Consider the following 22,604-nt stretch of genomic DNA (forward strand, 5'->3'; position numbering starts at 1 on the left):
TTTCCAGCTGCTCAGTGGGCATACTACTTCTCACCAGCAGAGGATGGCTACCTGTGGCCCAAAGGCCAAATCCAGCCCACTGCCTGCTTTCGTAAATAAAGTTTTATTGGCGCACAGCCACGCCTATTTGTTTATGTACTGCTCTCCTGCTACAGCAGCAGAGCTAAGTAGTAGCCACAGAGACTGTCTGGCCTGCAACGCTGAAAATACTGACTCTCTGGACCTTTCCAGAGAGAGTTTGCCAACCCTAGGGCTAGAACATGACCTTTACGACCATTCTGTGGCTCCCTAAAGCTTGATAAGATGCCTCTGTCTGGCCTGTGCCCCAGCCTGGATGTCGTCTTTGTGGTGTGTTTGCTTGTGTTTTTACATCTCTAGAGCAATGTGACTTGCGGCTTGCAGCTTAGATAGCAGCAGGAAAGTACCTAGCCATCGGGGGGATTTTTAACTGAGGTAGAAGCTGCTTGGGCATCTTACACATGCACCGGAGACAGTCTGAGCCCCTATGGGCAAAGGCGCTCTGCAGTGTTTTATGAAAGCTGTTGTAGGACATCTGAGACCCCAGAGTGCGGTTGCCCCCAGAGGTGTCCCGCCGAGTGAAGGACTCCAGGTGCAGGGCTGCGTTCCTCGCAGCTCCATTTCCACAACCCCCTGGGAAAGGCAAAGCCAAAGGGATGTGTTCTAGATGTTAATTGTGGCCAAGTACATCTGGCACAACTTAGATCTCAGTAGATAAAAAGAAGAAATTTCATGTATGTAAATTAGACCTCAATAAGCCTTTAAAAAACTTTTAAAGCCATTACTGCTTTTGCACACATAATAGTGGCCCTGTGGTCCTCACAGAACTGCAAGGGGCCTGGCCTTGAACCCAGCTTGGCCTCCTCACTGGTCCTCCCACACAGGCAGGCCTGGTGCCTGCCTTCCACCCTCAGCAGTCCCCAGGTTGTGCTGAGGAGTGAGCTAGCAAGTGAGCAAGATTTGGCTGAACCACAGGCCACTGGGTCCAGGCTTCCTGCTTCATGCTTTGGTGTGCAAGGGTGTCCAAGCTGACAGGATGGTGTGCAAAGCGAGAAGGGGTGTTTAAAGTTGCTGCCTCGATTTCCCCATGTGTGTAGACCTCGGGGTGTTGCAGCATGGGGCCTGCCTTACCAAAGTGTCGTGCCCCTCCGTGCCCACAGGCTATCACCGCCCGTGACTCCATGGCCAAGTCGCTGTACAGTGCCCTGTTTGACTGGATCGTGCTGCGGATCAACCACGCCCTACTCAACAAGAAAGACATGGAAGAGTCCGTCTCAGTGAGTGCACCCCCGCCCCACCACGCTGGGCCCTGGGAGCCTGTGCCCTCAATGCCACACTCTTCAACAGATCGCCTGTGACATGGGGAGCAAGGTAGCTGCGGTCAGTGTTGGGCGAGGGACCAGTTTCCCCAGGGGCAGGCCTGGGGAACAGGATGGGATGCAGTTCGTGGGGCCCAGCGAAGAATGACAACTCAGGGCTCCTTGCTCAAATACTCCAGATTCCAAGGCAGCAGCGACAGAATGACCGCAGGCCTTCACGACCGGACAGGTCGTTTCCATACAAGGACCGACCAGTAATACCCATTTTCTCTGTCTCCCCAGTGCTTGTCCATCGGGGTCCTCGACATCTTTGGGTTTGAGGATTTCGAGAGGAACAGTTTTGAACAATTCTGCATCAACTATGCCAATGAGCAGCTCCAGTATTACTTCAACCAGCACATTTTCAAACTAGAGCAGGTAAGCCCGTACCATCTTGTTGCCTATCCAGCCCACGGGGAAGGGGACGAGCCAGAACTGGGATCTCCCTTGGGGCCCTATCTGCTGGTGAACCCACCCCAGAATTTTTCTCTGCAAAAGGGAAAGTCTGGGAAAATCCCGCCCAGCCCAGTATGAGGCCAGTGTGGAGGATGTTTTCAGCCCCAGGTCAGCTTCGCCTCTGCTCTCTGCTCAAGTGTGAGCGTCCTTTCACTGGGAGGCAGTAGGGCCACCTTGTAGGGATGCGCTTTGGTCGGTGATGGTCGTAATCCGTCCCACAGGTCTTTGCATGCCCGTCAGCCATCTTGTATACCCATGTATTGTCCTTCTCACTGATGATTGTGATGGCGGAAAGAACCCATGGGTTTATGTAAATATTTAGTTGATTTTACTCTGACACCCTCTGCCTATTGGTTGATCCAAATTGAGTTGTGATGAAGAGCAGAATACACAGATTTCGAAGAGAGTTAACTTCATCTGTTTGTTTCTACATTTTTAAATATGACTTTAGAAAATTTGAAGTTATGTAGGTCACTCACATCATATGACTGTTGGTCCAGAGCAGGGACTGGCAAATGGCAGCCCATGGGTCAAATCCAGCCCCACAACCTGTTTTTATAAATAAAACTTTATTGGCTCACAGCCGTTTATATATCATCAGCTGCTTTCGAGATACAACAGCAGAGCTGAAAATTGGAACAGACACCATCTGGCTAGTAAAGCTTAACATATTTACCATCTGGCCCTTTACAGAGAAAGGTTACTGACCCCTGGGTGATTTTAAGTGTGGGTTAAGCACCTTGTGTGGTAGATGTTTGAGGATATGCATCCCTATTTCCTGTTGTTAATTTATCTAATAATTTTATGTATGAATATATTTCTACTGACACGTTAATATGTGTTCTATGCCATTTACACACTTATATATAAATACATACCTGCGTACACAAATATAATAAGTTTATATACAACCTGTGCTATGCGAACCTTAACATAGCCATGAAATTGTTGGAACCCCCCCACCTTATAGGAGGAATACCAGAGCGAAGGGATCTCGTGGCACAACATCGACTACACAGACAACGTTGGCTGCATCCATCTGATCAGCAAGAAGCCCACTGGCCTCTTCTATCTGCTGGACGAAGAGAGCAAGTGAGTGTCCACAGCCCGGGGGTCTACAAATGCAGCTACTCGGTCTGGTTCTGCGGCCCCCAGAGCCTTACCCCCAAATCCAAACCATCCTGAGAATTACTTCTGAGTTTCTTGGACTCATTTGGCCATAATTCCTGACCTCGCATTTGCAAAATGCATGTACCATTCACCACAAAAATGTTAACACGTGCAATAACCGTGAACTCTGAAACACGTGCCCGGGAGTTCTCAGGAAAGGATTGTGGGACCTGAGTCTAGAAGCTGGGCATGGTGTTGGTGCCTTTTTGCAAAGGGCAGCGTGTGGAACTGGGGGCCCAGAGGCCAGTCTCACTGCGCAGCCTCGTGCCCCTCGTTCGCAGGACATGATGAAGGCGGAAGGGCTATTTTAAGGTGCTCCACGCTTGGTCACCCCACTGCAGTCACTGAAATTCACTTACTGAGTTAGGTCGCTGCGGCTGCTATAATTAATCACCACAAAGCAGGCAGCTTCAAACAATAGCAGTGTATTCTCTCACATTTCCAGAGACCAGAAGTGCAAAATCATCTCAGTGGGCTGAGACCAAGGCCAGGCTCCCTCCAAAGGCTCGAGGGGAGGGTCCTTCCTGGCCTCTTGCAGCTTCTCATGGCCCCAGGCGTTCCTTGGCTCGTGGCTGCATCACTCCAGTCTCTGCCTCTGTGATCACATCACTGTCTCCTCTTCTATTTGTCTCGTCTCCTCCTCTTATAAAGACTCCAGTCGTGTTGGATCAGCGCCTGCCCTAATGACCTCGTCCCAACTAATTGCATCTGCAAAGACCCTGTTTCCAAATAAGGTCACAGTCGCTGGTTCTGGCAATCAGGATGAGGACACGTCTTTATCAGCCCCTTGTTTGCTGCTTAAGTCCCCAGAGGCCAGAGTGGGTCAGGCTCACCCTCTGCCTGAGACCAAGTCTCCTTCCAGGACAGGCAGACACGTCCATGCGTCCATGCGCAGCCAGATCCTGCGAGGATGTTCAGATAGGGGAGGGGGCGGAGTGTGAGGACAGCTGAGCCGTACTCCGAGGACGCTCCCAGAGCTGGATCTGGGGGAGGAATGTGAGGCAGGGCCGGGCTGAGCTGGGGCACATCTGTCTTTGTTTAAAAGTTGCTATTTTTGTCCATCATGGATTTTTTTTTTTTTTTTGCATTGATTTGAATTTTCTAAAATAACACGTTAAAATTTTCTTTGTCCCTGTGACCGGGTGAGCAGGTCCCTCACTGTCCTCCCACTTCCCCAGCTCTAGAATCGATGTGCTTTGTAGCTACGGGATCTCCTCCCTGCCCCCTTAAGCCGAGGAACCCAGCTCCGGGCATTCGGGAGCACGTCGCACTGCCCGTCTTTGCGGTGAGGCTGCTCATGGGCAGGGTGCACCCAAGCCGACTGTGGCATTTCCTTCCTGGGGGGCAGAACTAGCCAGGTACAACGGGTTCATTATTCTGCCCCCCTGTCTCCTGGCCCCTCCTTTTAACAGGAGCACAGGCAAGACCCTCTCCAAGACATGGCATCCAGGCACAGACGGATCCGGGACCAGAAGTCACTCGGTGCTGGGGTTATTCCCAGGAGCTGCCCACCGTGGGCCAGGTCCCAGTCTCACCTGAGCCGAATGCTCACGTGGCCACCGGGGCCGGGGGCCCAGGCGTTGGGCCGCAGGGCTCTGCTCTCAGTTTGCTCTGCAGCCAAGGGCCTCACTTCGGCCTGGGCCTCTTGATAACAGACGGCAGGTTCCCTCCTGGCCCTGAGGCCATGTGTGCAGCTTCACGGCGCAGAGCAGCCCTAGCCGCCTTGTCTGTCCGTCCGCAGGCGGCCTGCGACCTGATGTGCAAAGCCGGTAATCACCCACTGTTCCTGCAGCTAAAGGTTTCCAATCTTCTTCCCAGCTTTCCCCACGCCACAAGCCAGACCCTGCTGGCCAAGTTCAAACAGCAGCACGAGGACAACAGGTACTTCCTGGGCACCCCCGTCATGGAGCCGGCATTCATCATCCAGCACTTCGCAGGGAAAGTGAAGTATCAGATCAAGGTACACGTCTGTCCTCTGTCCCTTGTCACTCAAGTCATGCTCTGCCTGGGGGGCGAGAAAGGGACCGTGTGGGTGCCCTGGAGGCCCTTCCTTCTGGCGCCTGCTCCATCATCTCCTTTATCAGTTGTGCTGGGCGAGCTTCCAGGGAGTCTGAACCCACCGAATCCCGGCCTCCATGGGTGGGAGCTCTCTGTTGGGATGGGCTCCCCACCCCGCCAGCCCGTCTCATACTGGCCTCCTGGGCCACGGTGAGCACCATCCAGTGACCCCCCCACCTCCATCCCTTGCAGGACTTCCGGGAGAAGAACATGGACTACATGCGACCAGACATCGTGGCCCTCCTTCGGGGCAGCGACAGCTCCTACGTGCGAGAGCTTATTGGCATGGACCCCGTGGCCGTGTTCCGCTGGGCTGTGCTCCGGGCCGCCATCCGGGCCATGGCCGTGCTCCGGGAGGCCGGGCGCCTGCGGGCTGAGAGGGCCGAGAAGGCTGCAGGTAGGAGGGCCCCATCTCGCTCGAGAAGGGGACACTCGGAGTCCCCTGGAAAGTGCACAACTCAGTGGCATTTAGCACATTCACGATGTTGTGCAAACATCACCTCCACCTAGTTCCAGGACAGTTTCGTTGTCCCAAACAGCAACTCAGTCCCGGCCTTTGTGATTGAACGTCCTCCTCCTCTCAAGGCAGGCAGGCGTGTGCCCCTTTGTCTGTAAGGAAACCTGAGGCTCAGAAGAGCTAGTGGCTCCCCCAGGGCCACACGGCTCCAGGTACCAGCCACAGGGTTCTGTTTTACCAAGGGCGTCAATTAAAAAGAAGACCAAAAGGATAACGCGTATGAGCAGTAGAAATAATTGGTGATGTTTTGTGGGTTCAGACACCTCACAAGCCCCTGCTCTGCCCACATTTGAGTATCAAGCTGTCTTTTTAAGATGGGTTCAAGTCAGGATGGCAGCCTGCATGGAGAAGACGAAGGCCATCGGGCTCTGGGCCCCCCGACACCCTCTGCTCTGTGTCCCTGGCAGGTACAGACAGCCCCAGTGCGCACGGTCACCTGGGAGAGCTGCAGAGAGGAGCCAGCACGCCGTCGGAAAAAGTGTACCGGTGAGCAAGAGCTTGCTTTGTCCCAGCCTAAGCCACTAGATAGTGGCAGAAACCCTACCCCCTGAACCCAGGCTGGGGTTGACCCAATAAGGAACCCAGCAGCCGGTTGAACCAGAAAGACCCAGAGGCCAGTGGCATCTGTTGCCCCTTTTCTGCACACAGAAGGGCAGGCCTCGGTGTACCATCTGCCGTAGGGGGACGTGGGGCGGCTCAGTTTAGAAAGGTTCCTTTTAATGGCCAGTCTGTGTGGCCGTTGGCAGGGGCGCCCAGGGGCCGCCGCCGTGCACAGTGACGGGCTTGATTTAAGAGCGCTTCCTGCACAGCCTGGCCCAAGTGTCCCAAAGCAGATCTGCTGAGTTACTTCACTCACAGCCAGCCACACGGACGCCTTGCCACACATGAGAGGGCACGGGTTGTTTCTTGACCACCTAGCAATGACCGAGGGCCCTCCACTTACTGTAGTGAGTGTAAAAGTGAGTGGGCACATGCTCCGAGAAAGGTTGGGTGAAAAAGGCCACAGTGGACAGACATGCAAGGCAATGACAAAGCCAGAGGTGGGACGCTTCTGGCAGCCTGAGAGAGCAGGCTGGCTGCATTGAGAAGGGACTAGTTGAGCCAGACAAGGCAGGCAGGGTGTGCCAGCAGCAGAGGCAGCATGTGCAAAGGCTCTGGGGCAGCCAAGTCCCTGATTTCTTTTTTAAGACTCAAAAATTCCCAAGGAGCAGGTTGCTAAATTTTCAAACGTGAAAAAGTCATTTTATTTTTGAGCCCTTTGTGATAAAAAACTTCCTGAAGAGCTTCATAAAAGTGTGCATGTGGAGGTAAAGTTAGTACCTAGGTAAGTGACCGTATGTCATTTGTCTGAAAGCACAGTGTGTCCTTTTCCTGCTTTTAAAAAGGTGTGTTTTTAAATCAGCTTTTTCACCCAAAAAAGAGTAAGACAAAAAAATACATCCCCCTATTTGCTTGTGGGGTTTTTTTTCTCTAAGACTAAAAGTGGCCTCTGACCTGCAGTGGCTGAAACGATGTCAGTCTCCCCAGGGCCTGGCCACAGGCAGTGGGTCCCACTCTGGGCACGCGTGTAGTTTATACAGATTCTCCCTTTCAGCTGTTCAATGCTAGATTTCTCATTTGACGGCTCTGAGGAGTTCGATATTAACGCTTTTGAGGACATCATTGCTTTCTATGAAAGCAAGAAGTAAGTAGAAGCGAGGCCTCGAACCCGAGACCAGGGAGGCACATGGAGAAGAGCCGTCATCCCAAGGGACTCAGCCCACATCCGGGCCAGGAGAGGGGCTCGTTGGGCTGTGGGCACTCTTGCTGGATCTGACTGGGTCACGGGGTATGGGCCGAAGCCATGGGCCTCAGGGGAGCTCTGGCCGCTGCCCTGACCACTCAGGGTTGGAGGTGAAAGTGACCCTCTGTTGTCTTTGCTCTGTGCCTCCCTGGAGGGCGAGGGAGCAGCGGTAAGTGTGGCCATCGCGGCCCCGGGCTTAGTGCATGGAACACTGGTGAGGGGCTACCGGTCAGGGTCTCTCCAGGCCAACTGCCCAGAGCTTAAACATGTATTTGAAATAACTGGAATGAGGAATTTAACAAAAAACAGAACCTCCCACCTCATCCTGCAGTCATTGTTACCTCATTTCCAGAAGTTCTGTCAAAGATGTTTGTCCTCCGGCTGTGCTTCATGCATATCCATTTTCAGAGGTTTTGATTATTGTCTCTAAGCCAGTCTCATGCTCATGCCTTGGTGCCAAAGTTTGGGCCTATAATGTACCCTCAGGCCTGAACCCACAGCAGTTGAACAGAACGAAGCTCATAAGGTTGAATTTTTTAGGGTAAAGACCTTTAACTGGGGTTTCTCCCCCTCGGCATGATGCCAGTCACTCTCTTGGGGGACCATCCTGTGCACTGTGGGGGATTGAGCAGCATCCTGGTCTCCACCCACCAGATGCCAGTAGCACCCCCCACGCCCCCACGAGACGACCACAGATGTCTCCAGACATCAGCAAACCTCCCCCGGGGGGCGGCATTGCACACAGAACCGCCGTGTGAACCCCATTCCTTCCTCCCAAGGCCTTTCTTGAACCAGACAAGGAGGTTGACATGTGACCACAGAATCATCAAGAGAAACTAATCTGCTGCTGCCCACAGAGGCCCTCCGGTCTTCTCTTTTCAGTAGCCTCTTGATGCTTTTTACAGATTCCAAAAGGCTCTTCAACGAGAGGCCTTTGTCAGTGGTCCAAGATGCCATGTGGCAGAATCCATGCAGCCTGAAGTGAAGCGGCCTGCGCCCCAGAGGAGGGGGAACCTCCTTTGCGGGGACAGTGGCTCCTGGCCGAACCCCCTTAGTGCAGGCAGGAGAGGCAGCAGCGTGCATGCTCCCCGTGCTGCATGTTTTGGCTCCAGTGGCCTGGGGATGGTCCCGACTGTGCTGGGGACCCCAGGGTGGCGGGCCCACTGCTCTAACTCCGTCTTCTCTCTGTCACTGCGCCCCACCCCCACCCCCAGCGATTTGCATGACCAAATCATCAGGACCATCAAAGGATTGCCCTGGCAGGGTGAGGACCCCCGTAGGCTTCTCCAGTCCCTCAGTCGGCTCCAGAAACCCCGCACCTTCATCCTGTGAGTGCTCCCAAGGCTGTGGGCGTCCCCCACAAGTGCAGCGAGCCCCTCTGCGCTCCCAGGGCCTGCCGCTTGGGCTCCCTGTGATGCTAAGTCAGCCACCACAGACACTGCGCTGTCCTGTGGTTCCTTCTCACACCAGCCACCGCTAAATGGTCCTCATAACGCTCCCGCCCGGTGTCCTCCCCAGCTCCCTGGGGCCTAGCGCAGCCTCGCAGGAACGCGCCTCCCACGGAGCATCTCATTTTCTGCCTCAAATGTGCAGAGCAAGGCTTGCTTGCCCACCTCTTTGCCACTGTGGGCTTCTAAAGAAGCCGGTGGAAGTCGGCCGTGTGGTTCTGCGCGCCTCCACGCAAGTCGTGGCCCTGTTTTCTGTGGCGTGACATGGTAGGAAGGGCCCAGGAGCCACACAAACTTGGCCGCGGGCTCCCTGCCACCAACTCACCATGTGGCCTGAGGTGTCCGCCTGCAAGGCAGGGGTGGACAACCTTCACACCCACAGCACCAGGTGGCCGCGGCCTCAGCTCAGCCGCGAGAGGGAAGCTTGTGCCCACGACGGGGCCGGTCTTGAGATTTCTTTTTGTTGTGCCTTATTCTCCCCACGGGGATTAAGCTGAAACCTGACACACTTGCAGATCTGTGGGGCACCATTTCCTCAGCTGGTCCTAAAAACAAGCCAAGCTGCGATTTTTTAAAAAATTTTCTCTTGTCTGCAAGATTCCATAAAGTGTCTGAGAAGTTGGGGGCCGCTCCGTCCCTCAGCCAAAGGTCTGCTTTCGTTTTTCACTTTCTCGGCAGTGCGAGTCCAAACGGCGCTCCTACCCAGGCCTCATTTCAGTTCTTTGCAGGGCACACCCTGCCCTGCCCACCAGGGGTCCAGAAGCAGCTCCTAATAGAGCTGGGACAGCTGGTAGGCATCAGGACCGTGCAGGTCCCTGGAAGCTCCAGTTGGGGCGTCCCACTGTCGTTTTGTGGGATCCGTCAGCTCCCCGTGGCCTCCCCACACGGACGCACATTCTGCCCTACCATAGGGTACCAGCGCCCCTGCTCCCGGACGCCTGGGGTCCCCCACCCAGGCCCACGCAGCGGCATGGGCACCCCAAGGCGCCTGCCGAGCGGCCGCGGGTCCTGGGGCGGCGCGCTGCGCTTGCGCTTCTCACCGGCTCTGCGCTCGCTCGTCTAACCCGCCAGGCGTGGCTTGCTGAACTAACCAGATCCAGACGCCGTGGGCCTTCTGTTCACAAAACCGTTTTTAATATTTTGACAGGAAAAATAAAGGTATCAAACAAAAGCAGATCATCCCAAAGGTAAACACACACAACACTGTCTCTTGCCGCCTGGCTCTGCCCGTCTTGAGAGCGCCTGGCTCAAGGCATCTTCCAGAAAATGGGTGGGGGGCAGGGGGAGTGCTTTTAACTTCTCTGGCTTCTTCAGTTCCTTCCTTTTCTTCTCCTTCCCCTCCAAAAAAGTGTCTCCTGTTGAAATGATTTGGAGCTGTCTTTGTTTGGGTGTCCTAGAAGCAGAGCCTGAGACGAGGGTATTGGCGCAGGTGGTGGGTAGGGGGCACTCCCAGGAGAAGGAGGGTGGGAGGCGCTGGGGGCAGGGAAGGCTGAGCAAGGAGGTGGGCTCAGCCTGACCCCATGGGACCAGGAGCATGAACAGCACTTCAGAGCTCATCCTGCCAGAGGCAAAGGGGCCCTCCTGTTGGACACCCACATCAGAGTCTAGCCACAGGCCACCTCCAGAGGGCAGGATGGGACACAGCACCTCTGGGCGTCCAGGGAAAGGAGGCCCTGCAGCCAGGGTAGTCCCACCAGGAAGGGGGCAGCCCATTGTCACTGGCAGCCAAGACCCTGGCCACCGGCCTCTGGTGGAGTGCACCTGGCACTCTGTCTGGTCTCCACGTACAGCGTGCAGACGGAGGACAAGGTTTTCAGAAGAGTAAGAGCAGCCTTGCGGTCTGGCCAGGAGATGGGACAGTGCAGGTCCCTCTCACCACCTGCTAGTAAGGATTGGCGTGTGTGGGAGGACACCCGAGTAAACTCACGCAGAAGCACGTGGGTGGCCCTCCCTGAGCTATGCAGAGGGCAGGCCGTGCGCCACAGCCCTTGGCTTCCGGGCAGAAGAGGCTGTAATTAGTCGTCCTGGAGCCCGGCTCCGTCCCAGGGTCATCCCTGCCGCCCACCAGGCCCGCCTGCCACCTGGCACTCCTGAGGGGGCGTAGTCCTGGCTCGAGGGCCGTGTGCCGTGGCTCCCTGTGCCTGTTGGGGCCTGGGGAGGGCAGGCCAGACCCTGTGCGTCTGTCCTAGAATCTGCTGGACTCCAAGTCCCTGAAGCTCATCATCAGCATGACCCTGCACGACCGCACCACCAAGTCGCTGCTGCACCTGCACAAGAAGAAGAAGCCGCCCAGCATCAGCGCCCAGTTCCAGGTGGGCGGCCACAGAGCTGGGAGCCATGCCACACCCAGCCTGCCACTCGCCTGGCGCGGCCGGGGTAACCCAGCACGGGGAGCTGGTCGTCATCCTCAGGGTTCCCAACCTTGACGCTGCTTGACACGGGCTGGATCATTCTCGGGGGCGGGGCCGTCCTGTGCATTATGGGACACCGAACAGCATCCCTGGCCTCCACCCACCTGATGCCAGTAGCATCCTCCAGTCATGACAACCAAAGATGTCTCTAGTCGTTGTCACATGCCCCTGGAGGGGCAGAATCACCCATGGTTTAGAACCACTGCGTTAAAAGGAGCACAAGTTAGCTTGTTAGTTAACATGACTGCTGGGCTGTGTCCTTGGGTCATGGTTCCCTTTTTTCCCTGGCTGCAAGGAAGCTCAGGGATGCCTCTGTTTTTTAGGGGGTCCAGTGGATGCTGACCCTCACCATTAGTTTTGTTGTTCCTTCCCTCTTTCCTCAATCTGAGTCTCGTGTTCCCACCTCGGCTTTTTTGTGATTACCTCATGTGGGAACTCCCACAAATCCTTTTTGGAAACAGCAGGCCAGAGACCGAAATCCCCACATGCTTGGTCCCTGCTGATGCTGATGCATGTTTTAAGTCCCTGGAAGGAGTTCATTTAATCCTACCCCCTCCCACCTTCCACCTGAGACAAAGACAAGAGCTGGGTGGCCCTGGGAAGATGGTGGTTCCCAGCTGCAAGGACCCTGCAGCCCCCTTGGGGGCTCCCAGGGGTAGCGCAGCCTTTGGTCAGAACATCCAGCTGCAACCTCCCATGTCCTGCATCAGCATGTACACCCCCCGCTGACCCCAGCAGGAACTGGGTCCCCTCCCACGGAGCAGCACGCCCCTGGGGTCCCAGCTCAGTGTCCTCTCTCTCTTCCCCAGACATCCCTCAGCAAGCTCCTGGAGGCGCTGGGGAAGGCGGAGCCCTTCTTCATCCGCTGCATCCGCTCCAACGCCGAGAAGGTGAGGGCTCCGCATCTCGGGAAGGTGAAGGCCAGGGTCTGGCGGCTCAGCAGGGGCTGCTCCTGCCTCAGCCTTGGGGTGGGGGCGCCAGGAGAGGCCTCAGGGAACCAAGTGTCTACACCAGTTCCGGGAGCTGTAAACAGCATGCCGTAGCCGCCCAGGCCTGGAGGGGGGTCAGCAGGAAGCAGCGAGGGCAGCCTGGTGGCCAAGAGCAGGGACGTCATCTGGAATGTGGAGCGTTCCCAGAGAAGGTTTGCAAGAAGAGGGACAGATCGGGCGTGCTCCTCAGATACATCCCAATGTGGCCAGTGCAGAGAATGTACCAGAAGAGAGGGGCAGAGGTTGTGTAGCAGGAACACAGAGCCCACTGCTCATCCAGAAGTTTCTAGAAAAGACTCTTGGAGCACAAAGGGGCAGTTCTCACTGCTGGGCTTCCTTTGCCCCAAGGGTCCACTGGCCATTCCATCCCCTCAGGGACTTTGGGGGGACTGCTCGGGATCTGGGCTCCCTCCCGGGGGGAGTAGACACCTGGGCAGGTGCCTCCTGGCTGCTCTGTCCGCCCACCTGTCCCCATCTCTGCGTTCCCCACTTCCTGGGCTCTCTCCTGCTCCTGGGAGGCTCTGCTAACGTCCAGAGCCTGGCTTCTCCCTGCGAGGACTGCAGCTTCCGTCTTCCCAGACAAGGACCCAGAACCATGCCCTCTCTCCTGTTCCCGGTGCCCACTGGTGTCTCAGAGATTCTCTGAGTTCTCCCATTGGGATTCTTACTTCAGTTTTGGGCAACTCAAGAAATGCTCCATCAACACCTGCTCTGGACAGGGGCCATGCCACTAGATTGTTCTTTGCCGTGGGGACCATCCTGTGCACTGGAGAGTGTTGAGCAGCATCCCTGGTTTCCAAGAGCCCACCAGATGCCAGAAGCACCCCCTGCCCAGTCATGACAACCGTCCTTTCATGCCCTTCCGTCCCCTCCATCCACTTAAAATAACGTCCACCAGCATGGAGGCCGGGCCCCTCAGCTCCAGGCTTGAAGCCCACTGAGGCAGGTCGTTTCCAGCCCCTCCAGCGGCGAGCATCTCTGTGTCCCTGTCAGCCCTTCGGCTTCCCCCTCCTCCTCTGGGCCTTCATCAGCTGTTCCCTGCCCTCCTCCCTCTGCCCGTTCCCTCCTCAGCCCTCAGCCCAGGATCCCCTCTCTTGTGACACCTCCCACAGGGGCCTGGGCAGTGTCCGGCCCGTCCACGTGTGCATCTGGCCCCCATGCAGCGCCATGTGCTCCTCCTGCCGAGTCCCCAGCAGTTTCCCCAGAGCCTGGCACAGAGCATGAGCTCAGCGTAGGTTTGGGTTGAGGTCCTTAGAAAATGACTCTTTGCAGCAAATTATCTTAAATTAGGCAGTAAGGCGTGGCATCTGTCTCCCAGATGCCAGGGAGCAGAGCAGATCAGCTGCCAAGTTTTCTAGAAGAGATGAATGCCTCAAGCACTGCTGCTGAGCGGCCCCATCTCTTTATTCCAAAGACTGTCTGGAGTGAGGAAAGACAAACGGATCCCCAGGGGCCCACAGCTGCCGTGCTGGGGACATTCCCAGACCAGTCGCACCTGGACTGTGTCTGTATCTTGAAGCCCGTGATAGAGCAGTCCCATAGGAATTGGCACCTCGCCCCACAGCTCCCTGTCCCCGGCCACCAACCAGCTCAGGCGTCTGCCCGGGGACACCTACCCTGACCACTCACATCCCATTTCAGAAAGAGCTATGTTTCGACGACGAGCTGGTGCTGCAGCAGCTGCGCTACACGGGCATGCTGGAGACTGTACGGATCCGGAGGTCTGGCTACAGCGCCAAGTACACGTTTCAGGTACGGCACACACACACATTCACATGCGTGGCTGCCCGTGACGCCGGCCGCATCCCTGTCCCAGGGAGAGCACTTCTCTGCGATGTGAACCCGGCAGGTTACTTTACACCAGGGCTTCTCCCCGCCAGCACTGTTGGCATTTGCCGGATCATTTTCTGGTGTGGGAGGCCAGTTTCCTTGGAGAGGTGGCTGAGCCCAGCCAAGCCTTGAAGGGTACGGAGGTGTTTAGCCAGGCCAGGAAGAGGGAATCGCACCAGTGGATCCCCATGCAGCTCTGCCCTTCACTGAGCATCTTAAAAAGCGATGGGCGCTTTTATACCCAGCTCTTTTATTCTGGCAACCAGCAGTGGCAGGGCCGGTTCTTCTCTCTTTCCCCTGTACAGAAACTAAGGCCCAGGGAGGTGATGACTTCAGAGAGGGCTCCCTGGGCTTCGTACAAACACGGAGGATCATTGGTAACCTCAATTCAGTGAAGATCAAATTGCGAGAGCAGCTTCTCAACCACAGCACCACTGACACTTGGGGCAGGTCACCCTCTGTGGGGGGCCGTCCTGGGCACTGCAGGGTGTGGAGCAGCATCCCTGGCCTCCACCCACTCGATGCCAGGAGCATCCCACCCCTGAGTTGTGACAACCAAAAATGTCTCAACATCACTGAACCTCCCCAGGGGTCAGCCTGGCCTGGGTTGAGAACCCTGCTTCATGCCATGAGCCGGCACCACCCGTGTGGTGCCTGAGTGAGCTCTGGGCCTGAAGCCAGAGGTGGCGGCTCCTGGTCCGCATTCAGGCTTTACCCACCTGGCTCCAGGGACTTGGCTTCATCAGGGCATGCCTCTCTTTTCTCCTCCACCCGCTGGAAATAAGGGCTTCCTGATCCTGTATAAATAGGAAAGGCAAAATTACAGAAAAGGGAAAACATGCTCATGTGTGTTACTAATGCTTGGCTCTTAAAATTTGAAATAATTTACTTACAAAGTGCATCTCTCCAGCTGTGATGCAGCCCTTTAACGAGCTGTAGACTCCCAGGGGTGGTCCCGCCTCCCCCCGCCAACTCCCAGGGGCAGCCACCCCCCAACAGTGCCAGCACCCACAGCGCTCGACAGCCCCTCGCTGACTGACTGAAGGCCCCAGTCCTCTGTGTCTGCGAGGCTCTTTCTTAAGCTTTAGGCCGTTTCAGAAGGTCTGAGATTTTAGATTTGTCGATCCCGTTCACGTCGAGCCAAGTTTTGGCTTTGCAAACTCGGCTTGACCTGGGAACTGCTGGAACCCTGTCTCCTTGGTGGTGGTGGAAACGCTCACTCATCTTCTCCTTTCTTGGCCCTAATCACCCAGGATTTCATCGAGCAGTTCCAGGTGCTGCTGCCCAAGAACGCCCAGCCGTGCAGAGAGGTCATCTCCGCCCTGCTGGAGAAGATGGACGTAGACAAGAGGAGCTACCAGATCGGGAAGACCAAGGTCAGCGTCCCCACCTCGGGGCGGCCGCACAGCCATGCCCCACCCTCCACTGCACACACGGTCCTCCAGGGCCACGCGGTGAAAAGGAAGGGGCTCTGCTGAGGAAGTGCGTCTCTTGGGGCCCAGCACAGTGTCCCCCCGGGAGGCAGAGGTGCACACCCAAGGGGCGGGGCTCGGGCAGCAGGCCTGTTTACCATTTTCTCCTGGGTGGGCTCGGGACGATCACAGCACACCACAGTGCTCGGGGCCGGTCAGCACCCTCCGCCATGGCACCACGGTGCTTGGGGCTGGTCCACACCCTGCGCCACGGCCCCACGGTGCTCGGAGCCAGTCAGCACCCTCTGCAGTGCCTGGAGAAGGGCTCCTTTGCTCGCCTTCCCTGCAGAAACCGCCTCGCGCCTCTCCGTGTGTGTCGGTTGCTTCTTGTCAGGGCGCTGCCTGCTGTCCTTGTCTAGCAAGTGCCAGGGACACCTCCCCATTGGGACTTCGCCTGCTGTGAAAAATCCCCTCGTGGTTCCCCAGCAAGTTAATCACAGAGTCACCAGGTGACCCAGCAATTCTGCATCTAGGTATCGACCCAAAAGAACTGAAAACCAGTGTGCAAACTAAACCTCATATACACATGTGCTCAGCAGCACTAGTCACAATCGCCAAAAGGTAGGAACAGCCAAAGCGTCCGTCATCAGATGATGGATGAACAAAATGTGGTCTGTCTGTACAATGGACTAGTACTCAGCCGTTAAAAGGGAAGAGGCTACAACAGGGATGAAGCTCGAAAACCTCATGCCAAGTGAGAGAAGCCAGACACAGAAGGCCACATAGTGTGTGATCCCTTTTATGTGAAATGTCCAGAACAGGCAAATCCACAGAGACAGAAGCAGATTGGTGATTGCCAGGGGCTGGGGAGGGACTGCTCATGAGGATGGGGGTCTCCTTTTGGGGTGACAGGAATGTCCTGGAGCTAGATAGATAGGTTGTGCAACATTGTGAATGTGCTAAAACCCACTGAAGTCTTTACTTTAAATGGTGAATTCCACATCATGTGAATTCTGTCTCGGTACATTTAGAAAAACTCCCCCGGGTCAGATCAGGGAGCACACAAGCTTGGTCTCCCTCGCTCCCGCGGTGGACTGTGCAGACCACCCAGGCACAGGGCTTCCAGGGCCACGCTGACCAACCTGTGCCCACACCCACCAGGTTTTCCTGAAGGAGACAGAGAGGCAGGCCCTGCAGGAGACGCTGCACCGTGAGGTCGTACGGAAGATCCTGCTCCTGCAGAGCTGGTTCCGGATGGTGCTGGAACGCCGGCACTTCCTGCAGATGAGGCGGGCGGCCATCACCATTCAGGTGCCGGGTGGGCCCCACTGGCCAGGCGGAGGGCGGCTGGGAGGGTGCATACCTGGCCCCTGAACACCCACTTCACCTGCAGGCCTACTGGCGGTCCTACCGTGTCCGGCGGGCGCTGGAGAGAACACAGGCGGCTGTGTGCCTCCAGGCCGCGTGGAGGGGCTACCAGCGGCGGATGGCCTACCGGCGCCACAGACAGAGCATCATCCGCCTGCAGAGCCTCTGCCGGGGACACCTTCAGCGTAAGAGGTGAGCAGAGCAGGGCCCCTGCCTGCTCCCCCAGAACATTCTGGAAGCCAGGAAGTTCACTCACTCTGTAGCTGCCTGAGATACCGTCCATCTGGCAGAGCTGTCAGATTGTCATTCTGGATGCAGGGAGGCTGGAGAGAGGCTGGTGGGAACCCAGCCGTCTGGCCACCTGGGACCACAGGGAGATGTACCAGGGCTGGTGGATGGCTCTCACTGGCAAAGCCTCATGGCGCCATTGCTGCACTCGGTCTCTGACGGGGACCCCCGCTGCACCTGCCCACTCCAGGCCAGTCAGCGAGCACCTGGATTCAGAGGTGGAGGCTTCAGACCACCAGGACCGGCCTGCAGCAGGCTCCCTCCCCCTGCGCTCATGCACGGGGAGCTCAGGGACCCCAAGGGCATTCAGGGATTTATTAACAGATCGTTCTCACCTAATCAGCCAGGCCAACCCAGGACAGAGGTGACTATGATGACAAGGGGCCATCCTCTGTACCCACTTCCTGGCTGAGGAGCTTCCTTCTTTCTGGAAGCATCTCCGAGCACCAGGGTCACACCACTCGGTAGAGGCAGAGCCCAGCCCCTAGCCCAAGGGCAGCACAGAGGTCCCACCAGGACGTAGCTCAGAGGTCCCCATGCCCTGGGGGATTCTGGAGGCCGTGTGCCTGTTGGTTCCTGAACCCTCCCCTTTTCTCTCCTCACACAGCTTCAGCCAGATGGTTGCGGAGAAGCAGAAGGCAGAGGAGAGGGAGAGGGAAGCGCAGCGAGCCACAGGGGACGAGATCTCCGAGGGCGAGCCAGGCCAGGTGGCCGGGCAGGAGCTGGGGGCCGAGCAGAGCCTGGAACTGACGGAGGACAATGAGCATTTGGCAATGCAGCCCGAGGTGTGTCCAAGCGACCAGCCCCCGGCGCAGAGGTCCCACTCCGAGAAGGAGGTCCTGAGCCCAGAGAAGGCTCTCCTACCCCAGAAAAATGCTGCTGAAAGTCATGAGAAAGTGCCCAGCAGCCGGGAGAAGCGTGAGTCGCGGCGGCAGAGAGGGCTGGAGCACGTGAAGCTCCAGAACAGACACATCCAGTCCTGTAGGGAAGAGAATGCCCTCAGGGAACCTTCCGGAAGGGCTGTCTTGGAGCAAGAGGAGAGCGTCCCTGAAGACAAAAAGGAAAGCAGAGAAGATGAAACGCCTTCAGACGCGGGGTTGGAGGTGGAGAACGCTTCTCCTCAAAAGCAGCCTGAAGAGCCACCGCAGGCCATGCTAGCCAGCCAGGTCTCGAGGGAAGCCGTGGAGGCATTCCAGAGTGGGAGCCCAAGGCCCAGCCACATGGAACGGCCCACCAGCCTGGCCCTGGACAGCAGGGTCAGTGCACCAGCCCCCAGCACCACCCCTGAGACCCCCAAGGACAAAAGCAAGCCAGTGGGTGGCCTGAGGACGCAAGACAGGCCCGAGAGCCCGGGAGGCTCCACCCAGATCCAGCGGTACCGGGACTCGGACTCCGAGCGGCTGGCCACTGCCGTGGAGCTGTGGCGGGGCAAGAAGCTGGTAGCCGCCAGTTCCAGCGCCATGCTGAGCCAGTCCCTGGACCTCAGCGAGCGGCACCGGGCAGTCGGGGCCCCTCTCACGCCCACAGAGTAAGTCCCGCACCCTCATTTGTCCGAGCACCATGAGTGCCAGGCCCAGGTGGGTGGGCAGGGTGGGGGATGCACAGCCAGAGGCCCAGCAGCAGGACCAGGGCAGCACCATGCAACCCCAAAGCAGTGAGCAGCTCCAGGCCAAGAGCTGGCCCCAGGTGTGTGGCAGCCCCGAGGGGGGCAGGCGAAAGTAAAGATGAGGCACCTGCCCAGGGCCACCCAACTGGGGCCTGGCCAGGAGCCTAAGCCACAGAAGCTGTGTTCACAGAGAAAGCCCCAGGCCTGGGGGCAGTGGCCCCTCAGGTCAAGGTCCCCGCTCCCTGGCCCTCCTGGGCCTCAGTTCCTCAACGAATGGGACTGATGGCACTCACCCGGGGGTCAGGGCAGAAGCCGCCTCACCCTCAGTTGGGTAAACCCCCAAGTGACCCCCAATCTCCAGATCTCCATCCCAGAGGCCTGCGCGGCCAAAGGAGAGAGGAGTCAGAGGAGGACGCAGACCTTCTGCCAGGGCAGGCTTTCCCAGCCTCGGCCGCGGACCCCCGGAGCCGGCTCATCTCTGGGATGGGGCCATCCACGCACTGTGGGGTGCAGAGCAGCACCCCTGGCCTCTGCCCACTACATGCCAGGAGTACCTTCTCAGGTCACGACAACCTAAAGTGTCTCCTAACTTGTGTTTGTTGATACAAGCCACATTTCTGTCATCTCACAGGGAGAGGCGCATTTCCTTATCTGCTAGCGACGTCTCCAAGCTCCTCCCGTCCCCGTCCCCGTCCCCGTCCAAGACTCAGGTAAAGCTTCAGCTGCAGCTCTCGCCCCTCAGGTCCCAGCCCACCACTGGCCTGGCCACCCCAGCTCTGTCCTAAGGACAGCTTAGGAGGAAAGAGACGTCCCCAAGATGCAGGGACCCCTGCCTTCCCTCCCACGAGGCCTGCCTGCCTTTGCTCATGGAACAGCCTGCTCTCTTGCAGCCTTCTCCGGAAACGGTGGATGGGGAGCCGAGCACAAAGAGGCCAGCCGTCCAGAAGAAGAAGTCGGGTGACACTTCCTCTGGCGCAGATTTGGGGCTGTCCCCAGGCTCCCAGACCGACTCCAAGTAAGTGCCGGGTTTGGGAGAGCACTCTGGCCACCAGAGGACAGACAGGGTCCCTGCCGAGGCCTCCAGCCTCTGAGCAGTCTGGTCTCCTAAACCGACGGCCTAGACGATGCGCGGTCAGGCAGGCGTCTTCTCCTTAGCAGCTTCGGGAGGAGAGCGCGCGTGGAGCCCAGATTGTGGCCGCGTTGGGGTGAAATGATTCCTGCTGAAGCCTAGAGCCGATCTTGGTCACTTCTTCTGGGTCCACAGACGGCTAACGTTTTAGTTTTTATGGAATCAGAACCAGCTCCCAGCTCCCCCATCCCTCCCTCTGGAACCCCTCCTGGGTCCTCAGATAGAAAAAACTGGGCCAGGGCCAGCCCAGTGGTGTAGCAGTTAAGCTCGCACATTCTGCTTTGGCGGCCCGGGGTTCACCAGTTCGGATCCCAGGTGCGGACATGGCACCGCTCGGCAAGCCATGCTGTGGCAGGCGTCCCACGTATAAAGTAGAGGAAGATGGGCACGGATGTGAGCTCAGGGCCAGTCTTCCTCAGCAAAAAGAGGAGGGTTGGCAGCAGATGTTAGCTCAGGGCTAATCTTCCTCATAAAAAAAAAAGAGAGAGAAGAAAAAAGAAAAAACTGGGCCAGGGCTCTATCCCCAGAAAGCCCCTGCCAGAGTGCTCTGGGTAGTTCCAGCTCAGAGCAGAGGGGATGGGCTGTGGCACAGGGGAGCTCTGATCTGAAAGCAGGAACGGGAGGCTGAGGTGGGTATAGAACAGGCTTGTGGCGGGGGTGGAGAGCCCCCCACGGCAGGGGGACCCCACCACCAAAACAAAGCACCTCAAACCAGGTGGCTTCAAACAGCAGGAATTTCTCTCACAGCCTGGAGGCCAGAAGTCCAAAATCAAGGTGTCGCAGGGCCGCGCTCCCTCCAGAGGCTCCAGGGGAGGGTCCGTCCTGCCTCGCCCAGCTTCTGGGGGTCCAGGCGTCCCTTGGCTTGTGGCTGCATTACTCCAATCTCTGCCTCTGTCTTCGAATGACGTTCTTCTCTCTTCTGCGTTGTCTTTTTCTCTTACAAGGACACTTGTCATTGGATTGTGGCCCGTCTGGGTAATCCGGGATGATCTCGTCTGGAGATCCTTCACTTCGTGTCTTAGTCCATTCAGGCTGCTGTAACAAAACCCCATAGATCAAGCGGCTTAAACAACATTTACTTCTCACGGTTCTGGAGGCTGGAAGCCCAAGATCAAGGCGCCAGCAGATTCAGTATCTGGTGGGGCCACTCCTGGTTCACAGACGGCATCTTCTCACTGTGTCCTCACATGACCGAAGAGGCCAGGGAGATCTCTAGGCTCCCTTTTATAAGGGCACTAATCCCATCATGGCTCCATTCTCACGACCTAATTCACCTCCCACCGCCCCCCCTCAACACTTTCACTTTGGGGGTTGGACGTCAGCATATGAATTTGGCAGGACACACACATTCAGATCCATAGCATTTAATCACATCTGCAAAGACCCTTTTCCCAAATAAGGTCAGGCTCACAGGCCCTGAGGGTTAGCACAGGGACACTCCTTTTTAGGGGCCACCATTCAGCTCACCACACCCCCAGTAGCCACAGTGCATGATTTGGCATTTATTCTTCCTGATGTTTTTCCTAACCTGTGCCTGTAAAAACACGTGAGGGGGCAGGGGGGAGTTTTATGCACTTTCTAATACAAAAATGGGGTCACACTTCTGCCTAGCATCTAGCATTTTCACCTGACTCCCCTGTCATTCACACAAATGGACCATATTTTTAGTAGCATCCCTTTCCACTGATAACCAAGAAAGGGGCCATTTCTCTCTACAGTAAGATGATCCTTTTTTCAGCCTTACATCCATTTTCATTTTCTGAGGTTTTAAATGGAGCCTGTCACTTTCTCCTACAGATCTACATTTAAGAGACTTTTCCTGCCTAAGAACAAGGATAAAAAATATAGCCTAGAGGGCGTGGAGGAGACAGAGAGCTCAGTAGCTGGGAACGTCGTGCTGGAAGCTGCCACCATGAAGAAGAATCTAGAAGGTTGGTCACCCACAGCCTCAGCACCGGGGGGGGCCCCCAGGCATGTGGATGGTCCCCAGGTCGGGCCTCGGGCACAGGGCTTCAGGGCTGGTCCCGGCCCCCCAGGGCGCTCTATAGCTGTGGAACCCCAGCGTGCCGTGGTGTGGGGTCCTGGCTCTCAAGGGGCTGATGAGTGTCCTCCCCAGAACCCGCCCTTGCCACTCGCTCCTTCTCCCCTCCAGCCCCCTCCAGCCACCAGCACCGCCACGCCACCGGCGAGAAGCCTGCCAAGGAGCCAGGAGGCAAAGGGAAGAAGAACAGAAACCTCAAGATCGGCAAAATCACAGTGTCAGAGAAGTGGCGGGAGTCGGTGTTCCGCAAAATCACTAACGCCAACGAGCTCAAGTACCTGGATGAGTTCCTGCTCAACAAGGTGAGCCGGCCACGGGTACACGGGAGGAGGGTGCACTTGCAGGGTCGGACCCAGGCCTCCCCAGAAGGGGCCTCATCACCAGCAGAGTTTTTCAAGCTGCCACACAGTAGCCCTTAGTGGGCCGATGCAGGAACTTTCAACAGAAAGTCCAGGTGCAGAGTTTCAACACACAGAAAGTTCCAGAAACCAGCCACTTATTCCTAAGTTTGGCATCAGCTTGTTTTCTCGAAACCCAGCCTGGGCTCACGTGAGACCATTTGGAGCCTCATTTATCTCGCTCAGTGTGAACCTTTACATTTCATGCAGGATGTCAGTGGGTCTTATTATGGGGGCTGCACAGCACTTGTGGAACCATGATACATCCAAAGCATCTGATTCTGGGACGTTCTAGTCCCAAGGGCCTCCTGCGAGGGGTTGTGG

General features: G+C 56.9%; 1 protein-coding gene across 9 annotated transcripts in view; it reads left to right on the forward strand.

Moving 5' to 3' along the window:
- The window catches only part of MYO9B (myosin IXB), an 84,898-nt gene that overhangs the window by 52,513 nt on the left and 9,781 nt on the right, over positions 1-22,604 (forward strand). For 5 of the 9 annotated variants that reach the window (XM_046671328.1, XM_046671330.1, XM_046671329.1 and 2 more), the window contains exons 9-28: positions 1,179-1,295; positions 1,620-1,754; positions 2,803-2,924; positions 4,821-4,962; positions 5,253-5,457; positions 5,985-6,063; positions 7,172-7,261; positions 8,575-8,688; positions 9,956-9,995; positions 10,998-11,120; positions 12,029-12,109; positions 13,850-13,960; positions 15,292-15,414; positions 16,612-16,761; positions 16,844-17,010; positions 17,714-18,634; positions 19,344-19,422; positions 19,603-19,727; positions 21,639-21,772; positions 21,994-22,184. In XM_046671328.1, coding sequence (XP_046527284.1) covers positions 1,179-1,295; positions 1,620-1,754; positions 2,803-2,924; positions 4,821-4,962; positions 5,253-5,457; positions 5,985-6,063; positions 7,172-7,261; positions 8,575-8,688; positions 9,956-9,995; positions 10,998-11,120; positions 12,029-12,109; positions 13,850-13,960; positions 15,292-15,414; positions 16,612-16,761; positions 16,844-17,010; positions 17,714-18,634; positions 19,344-19,422; positions 19,603-19,727; positions 21,639-21,772; positions 21,994-22,184 — 3,249 coding nt within the window. The remainder of the gene's footprint in view (positions 1-1,178; positions 1,296-1,619; positions 1,755-2,802; positions 2,925-4,820; positions 4,963-5,252; positions 5,458-5,984; positions 6,064-7,171; positions 7,262-8,574; positions 8,689-9,955; positions 9,996-10,997; positions 11,121-12,028; positions 12,110-13,849; positions 13,961-15,291; positions 15,415-16,611; positions 16,762-16,843; positions 17,011-17,713; positions 18,635-19,343; positions 19,423-19,602; positions 19,728-21,638; positions 21,773-21,993; positions 22,185-22,604) is intronic. The other 4 variants (XM_046671331.1, XM_046671336.1, XM_046671332.1 and 1 more) reach the window with 3 other exon arrangements.

Source organism: Equus quagga, chromosome 9, assembly GCF_021613505.1.
Source record: "Equus quagga isolate Etosha38 chromosome 9, UCLA_HA_Equagga_1.0, whole genome shotgun sequence".
Lineage (NCBI taxonomy): Eukaryota > Metazoa > Chordata > Mammalia > Perissodactyla > Equidae > Equus > Equus quagga.